Source organism: Penaeus chinensis, chromosome 16 (genome assembly GCF_019202785.1).
Source record: "Penaeus chinensis breed Huanghai No. 1 chromosome 16, ASM1920278v2, whole genome shotgun sequence".
Taxonomy (NCBI): domain Eukaryota; kingdom Metazoa; phylum Arthropoda; class Malacostraca; order Decapoda; family Penaeidae; genus Penaeus; species Penaeus chinensis.
Window position 1 is genome coordinate 29,101,528 of NC_061834.1, and position 7,500 is coordinate 29,109,027.

General features: G+C 42.0%; 1 protein-coding gene across 1 annotated transcript in view; it reads right to left on the bottom strand.

The window, feature by feature from the left end:
- Positions 1–3,823: 3,823 nt before the first annotated feature.
- The window catches only part of LOC125033445 (centrosomal protein of 290 kDa-like), a 17,757-nt gene continuing 14,080 nt past the window's right edge, over positions 3,824–7,500 (bottom strand). The window contains exon 25 of the mRNA XM_047624956.1: positions 3,824–7,500. This exon is cut by the window's right edge and continues 283 nt beyond it. Within this exon, the coding sequence (XP_047480912.1) occupies positions 4,993–7,500 (2,508 nt within the window). The 3' untranslated portion in view covers positions 3,824–4,992.

The window sequence follows — 7,500 nt, forward strand, 5'->3', positions numbered from 1 at the left end:
TAACAGCCCCATCCATACGAGCAATGTCGTGAGAGCGTGATTTCAGCAACACTCAGAGATTACGTTGTGCCACATCCACTCGTATTGGTAAATCTCAATCCTTTTGAGATTGTTTAGGCAGTCATAGGCAGAGACCCCCCCCCCCCCCCCAGATCATGCCATCAATAGTCATACCGTCCTTGCCCAAGCAATTACTGCCTGGCTGCGTGGGAAAGATAAAAAGAGAGCGAGAGAGTGAGAGCAAAAAACAAAAGATACAGAGACAGAGAGACAAACGGGGACAGAAAGGGATAGAGCGAGAGAATTCAAACGACAATACCCCTATTAACTAGCAATTATACGAAATTGCTCACTCCTAAAAGTATACTCGATGCTATTCTCATTCATGAACCAATATCCTCTTGTCTCGCAATCTGCAGCCTTTAGTTTCACATACTGTATTATCTTCAAACACACCCACAAAAAGTATGATAAAGATAACAGTAGTAAAATGATGATGCTGATAATGATAGTAAGAACAATGGTAATTACACTAATGATAATAATGAGGATAATAATAGTAATAATAATAATAATGATATCAATAATAATAATATGATGGTAGAAATACCGGTAAAAATGATGATAGTAATAATGATAACAATAACAATAATACTGATGACAATAATAATGGTGATGATAATTATAATAATAATAGAAACAATGATAATAACTAATAATAATAATATAAATGGTAATATTGATCATGATGATGGTGATGACGAGGATGAGGATGAGAATGAAGAAGAGGGGGAGGATAATAATGATAATAATAATAATAATACCAGCAACAACAATAAAAATAATAATAATAAAAATAACAATAACAATGATAAAAACCATATCAATAACAACAATAATAATAACGATATGTGATATGTGTGTGTGTGTGTGTGTGTGTGTGTGTGTGTGTGTGTGTGTGTGCGCGTGTGTGTATTCATATTTATTGGTATATATATACATATATATACATATGTATATATATATGTGTGTGTGTGTGTGTGTGTGTGTGTGTGTGTGTGTGTGCGTGTGTGTGTGTGCGTGTGTGTGTGTGCGTGTGTGTGTGTGCGTGTGTGTGTGTGCATGTGTGTGTGTGTGCGCGCGTGCGTGTGTGTGTGTGTGTGTGTGTGTGTGTGTGTGTGTGTGTGTGTGTGTGTGTGTGTGTGTGTGTGTGTGTGTGTGTGTGTGTGTGTGTGTGTGTGTATTATGTCCAAAACTTGAATTAAGAAATGTTCTACTTATTAATTCCTCTTCCATCACTGCTATACAAAAAATATGACACTATCAGAGCCCTGAATACATGTAGTCTGGTGCTTTTCCAAAATCTGGACTCGCCATACGAATGCCCTTGCAATCCGCATTCAGATCTTAATTATAAACAAAATCAGAATAGTTGCGGATCACAATACTGATGGTGATCGTGATATTAATAATAACACATAATCCTAAGTGACTTTTTCTTCTATCATGACATATTACTATTTACGTGATGAGGTTGTGGGGTCTACATTAACACGAGATTTGTAAACAGAATTATGCATTACGATATGACCCAGACTGCGATGGCTTCGATCTCTTCCACTGGGCCTCAGTCTCCGTCTCCCAAGCCCCCCCCCCCCCCCCCCCACACACACACACACCACGACAACAACTTTGGAAATTTAGGGAACAATTTTCAATCCCGGTCCTTTGAGCCAACCGAATGACGTGTATCCTTGTTAACTTTCTCGTCTAGCTCTCTTTTAACCTCGTCTCTTATGAAATGAGAATGCATGTTTCTTTCTTATCATCTCGTCAGTTTACACTCACTAACACACACATACACACCCTCACACACACACGCACACGCACACGCACACGCTCACACGCCGCACACGCGCACACGCCGCACACGCACACGCACACGCACACGCACATGCTCACACGCTCACACGCCGCACACGCCGCACACGCCGCACACGCCGCACACGCGCACACGCCACACACGCACACGCACACGCACACGCACACGCGCACACGCACACGCACACGCACACGCACACGCACACGCACACACACACACACACACACACGCACGTCTCTTTCTTGAACTCGTTTTTCTTTATAGTGTTCTTTCAAATGTTAAAGCATCTCTCACGTCGGCTTTTTTTTCACAAATCACCTAAAGTTTTCTTCACTTTGCGCACATCCTTTAAAGCTTATCAGTTCCCTGCCTACCTCGCACTTTCATAAGTAGATCATATCTACTTTGCTCCTCTAAGCGTTCCAGCTATTGTCACTCTCTTCCGTGCCATTGTATCCATCTCTTCCAGTTCTTGCTGGTTCCATTTTAAAATTCCAATACCATACCTCAAAACAGACACTGCTCGGGTGTAAATGACTGAGATCTTATTCCTTCCATTCAGCTAACTCCAGACCCAGACTCAGCCTTATTTTGTAATTGCCTTGGAAAATTTTTATTCTATCGTTCTTTGTTTTGTCAGCTTCTAAAACACCCGAGTTATTTATATAATTATCCTTGATGTCTTTCTTCATATATCCGTCTCGTATCTCGATTCCATCTGTTTATACAACCTTTGTTTTTGCATAAAAACAGTACGGCACACTCCTTGATTCTAAATTCCAACCCTCTATCTGTACTGAACAAAAAACAGTAAGTCACCAATCTATCTGCTATATTAATAATAATAATAATAATAATAATAATAATAATAATAATTATTATTATTATTATTATTATTATTATTATTACAGATAAAGATAGTAATGACTAATAATGATAATAACAGCCATCAGTAAAACCAACACTAGCACTAACAACAATAATCACACGTAAGCACAGGAAGAAGGGAAAGAAAAACACACGCAAGCCTTACTAATTTTTTATTAAAGCCTCGACAGTATGACTAGTAGCGTATACCTCACAATGGACGGATTTGGCAGTGATCCTAAGGTCTCTCTCGAAGTAAGACTTGGCAGTTATCAGGTAATGAGTATGTTTTGGGCTACCGTTTACTTTTTTTTTTTTTTTTTTTAGTCTGAATAAGAATACTGGGAAATGGCACATATATATACTTGGATATGGATATGGAGATGGAGAAGGAGAGGGAAAGGGAGAGGGAGAGGGAGAGGGAGAGGGAGAGGGAGAGGGAGAGGGAGAGGGAGAGGGAGAGGGAGAGGGAGAGGGAGAGGGAGAGGGAGAAGGAGAAGGAGAAGGAGAAGGAGAAGGAGAAGGAGAAGGAGAGGGAGAGGGAGAGGGAGAGGGAGAGGGAGAGGGAGAGGAGAGGGAGAGGGAGAGGAGAGATAGAGAAGAGGAAGAGGAAGAGGAAGAGGAAGAGGAAGAGGAAGAGGAAGAGGAAGAGGAAGAGGAAGAGGAAGAGGAAGAGGAAGAGGAAGAGGGAGAGGAAGAGGGAGAGGGAGGGAGAAGGAAGGAGGGAGGGAGGGAGGGAGGGAGGGAGGGAGGGAGGGAGGGAGGGAGGGAGGGAGGGAGGGAGGGAGGGAGGGAGGGAGGGAGGGAGGGAGGGAGGGAGGGAGGGAGGGAGGGAGGGAGGGAGAGGGAGGGCGAGGGACAGGGAATAAGGGAGGGAGGGTGAGAGAGAGAATAAGGAAGGGAGGGAGGGAGGAAGGAAGGAAGGAAGGAAGGAAGGAAGGAAGGAAGGAAGGAAGGAAGGAAGGAAGGAAGGAAGGAAGGAAGGAAGGAAGGAAGGAAGGAAGGAAGGGAGAGGGAGAGGTAGAGGGGGGGGAGAAAGAAAGAAAGAAAGAAAGAAAGAAAGAAAGAAGAGAGAGAGAGAGAGAGAGAGAGAGAGAGAGAGAGAGAGAGAGAGAGAGAGAGAGAGAGAGAGAGAGAGAGAGAGAGAGAGAGACCAAAGAGCAGCTTTCTTGCTTCTTAATTTTTCTGCCAAAGGTGCATTTGACACAAAGTGACAGTTTATCAAAAGAAATATATCAAATTACATTCTAATATATTCCTTACTTTGTCAGATCTAAACTATCTAAAAAATATATTCTCTTTCAAAAAATATTTTTCTGACCCTAAAACTCCCTGGAAACTTCAACAAGTTTCAAAAGTAGAAAACCCAATAACACTAAAGAGAATAGCACATATTTGCCTACAGAATATAGAGATGCCATTGTTGCATTTTACAAAAATACAAAACTGAAAATATGTTGCAATTTCTTAGAATCACAGGAATTGCAGGCTTGTTATCCCCATTAATCCAAAAGCTTTCAAACATACTGGAAAGCAAGATAATATTCCTATCTGGAATTCAGCCTTTTCATACATAGCACAAAACAAGTGTTCTCCTTATAGAGAACAAACCAACACATTTTATCAGCTTGAAGTCTATCGGTATTCAATATTAGCAGCCAATGTTAATTGTACTTTTTTAGCATACTGCATCTACACAATTACAGGCAAAAGCAGTTTAATTTTCTCTCTTTCTTCTAAATTCAACAGAGCAAAGGTTTATAACCTTTTTTCCTACAGCTACAACCAAAAAAAGAGAGCATACTTTACTCAAGAACTCTGACTGTGGTTTTGAGCAATACAGGAAAGTCTGGGTTTACCTTTGCATATATCTTACAAAAATCTGTAATAATTTTCATTTCAGGAATATAAATAACTGTAAAAAAAAATACATGCTCATTTTCAGGGTCAAAGTAAATAAACATGTAATATGTTAATACCTGCACTCCAATGGTATGATCTAAAAATGTCTTGCATGTATAATTAGATCTTTAAAATAGTAGTTCAGTGTAAACAGTAATGGAATTATATTTGCTGTAAATTTTTTATATGTTATTCTTATGTATTCATAGACTACATATATCCAAGAAATGGAAATGGCAACCTTTCAGAAAATAGCTTACTCACTGCATTAAAGTGATCAGCACTTGTCAAATTTCTGAGAAATGATATGAGATCATCCAAAATTTCCTTTTTTCTTACACTCATGACTTTCCATGTAGATGCTCTAGCAGCCTTTGCTGCCTGTTGACTGTCAGCTTAGCTTGGCGGAGCTCATGGACAAGATGCGCAGCAGGAGTGTCCTCTGAAACGCTTTCTAATAAAGTCACTTTTTGTAGTAAGACATCCTTCTCTCCCATGAGGACTTCTTCTCTAGCAGCTGCTTCACGAACAACTTGTTTTACATGAGCCAACAGGCGTGTTTTCTGCCGCACTTCTTCCTCCAAAGAAGCTATTCGAGACTCATATTCCAACACAACTGCTGCCCCTCCTACACGCCTGGCAACTGGGCTACTTCTATCCACTATCAACCTCTCTTCTTCCTCTTCCTTCTGCTGCAGCCTAACTCTTAGGGCTGTTATCTCCTCTACAGCACCCTTCAGTCGTGTCTCCAGTTTGTGCTTTTCCTCTAAGGCCTGCTTGAGCTGGGATCGAAACTGTACTTCACTTTCATCTTGATCTGTTTGGGTCTTTTTAACCAATTTTGGACTTCTTGGAGGAACCCTGCTAACTACTCCTCCCTCCCTCCTGTCTGGAGAGGGGCTCACCCTGTTTTTCCTTGATCTGCTTGTTGAACGACTTGTACGTGGTGCAGGGGGAACATCTGGAGCTGTAGAGATATTCCCCATCTCCAGAGGATTTAGAGCCTTCAAGCAAACACCACACATCTGCTCAGTTGACACTCTGCTCATGGTGTTTAGCTTGTGCTGCACAATCAGCTTCTCCTTTTCAACTCGACTGAGCAAATCCTTGCTGGCTTCCAACTTCTTCTGGCTCATGCCTTGAGCCTCTTCTAATTCCTTTACTCTGGCCTTCAACTTGTCTATAGTTCCCCTCAACTTCTTTCTCTCTTCCCAGCGAATGATCTGTTCTTGCTGCTGTGTCTTTTTGGCCTCATTCTCTTCAATTTCATGAGTAGCATTCATTTTCTCGAGCTTTTCTCGCAGATTCTCAATGGCTCTGGCTATTGACATGGGAGATTTCCCTTCAAGATCCTCCAATTTTTGCTTCATTGTGCTGTTTGCTCGCTTTTGTTGCAGTGTTTGTTTTTCAAGCTTTAGGTTATGTGTTTTTAAAGACTTGAGCTCTACATTCAATTTATTAATTTCCTCACTGTTCTTTTCTTTCAAAGAGGATATCTGCATGGTTTGATTTTGGAGCTTCTGTTCAAGTTCTTTTTTGGCTTCATGCACCTTCTTTAGCTCAGACTTAATAGTTTCAGTGGCCCTACTGGTAGCCTGAGCCACCTCTTTTTCAATGCTAATTGGTTCCTTTTCTTCATCCCTCACTGTATTTTCTTGCTTATCATCATTTAACATAATTTTCTCCTTCATTTCCTGTACTGCTTGAGACAATTTAGCAACCTGCTTCTCCTTTTCAATGAGTTGGTCTCGCAACTTCTCTACCAAAGTCCTCAGGATTACAGATGGGGTCCGGTTTGCAGATTCCTTGAGAAGGGCCACCTCTTTCCGGAGGTCATCCCTTTCCCGTCGAATATTATTAATCTCACCTGACAGTCGGTCAACTTCCCTCTGATGCTGCTGTGCCTTCACTTGCCCTGATACCTCCAAGTGCTCCCTCTCTTCAGAATGCTCATGACGAGAAACAGTGAGCTCCCTTTCAAGATGCATCACCTTTCCTTCAGACACCATCAGTTGACTTTTGGTCTCCTCAAGGCGAGTCTCAAGTGTCTTAATCACATCTTCCAGGCTGTGAATCTGAGCTGTCTGTGCTTCATTTAGAGCATGTGATCCTGTGTCACGTGTAGGAATGGAGTCAAGCTGGGAATGTAAGTCTCTGAGTTTTGCAACCAGCTCATCTCTCTCTTGGGCCAGAAGGACATACTCCTCTTTCTGTTTTGCTACCTGCTGCTGTTGCTCCTTATGTGTCTTTGCCAGCAGGTCCTGATAATGGTTTACAGCCTCTTGACTCAAGCGCAGACGTTCCTTCAGCCCTTCCATGACTACCTTGATGCTCTCTTCCTCAGGTGGCACCATTTTAGGTCTCTCGTTCTCCTCACTTTCTTGTACCACTGATCTTGGAGTCCATGGCTTCTTCAAGCTGCTTCCTTGCAATCTCAACTCATTAATAATTTTCTCACGTGCAATGACAGCAACTTCTTTGTCTCTTAGTTCCTTCACTAACTTTTCTATCTTTTGCTGGCATTCTTCCAGTTCCTTTTCCTTCCCTTCAATGAGAGTGGATTTATTACGTAGCATGTCTTGTGCCTGATCTAGCTGCTTGGAAAGAGGCAGTTTTTGGTCAGGTAGATCATGGAAGCCCAGGGTCTTCATTCCCAACAGGGCTTCTTGGTGCCTCGTTTCATGTTTTTCCAAAGCCCGCATCAATTCAGCCTCCCTCTCCTCCCACACCAGCTGTTCGTCCATCCACATCTTCTCCACGCTGGCAATTTGGGAGTAGAGCTCTGACAGCTTCCTCTCCTTGCCTTCCAGTCTCACCAGAGTCAATGCTCTCTCTTCCTCCAGCATCTG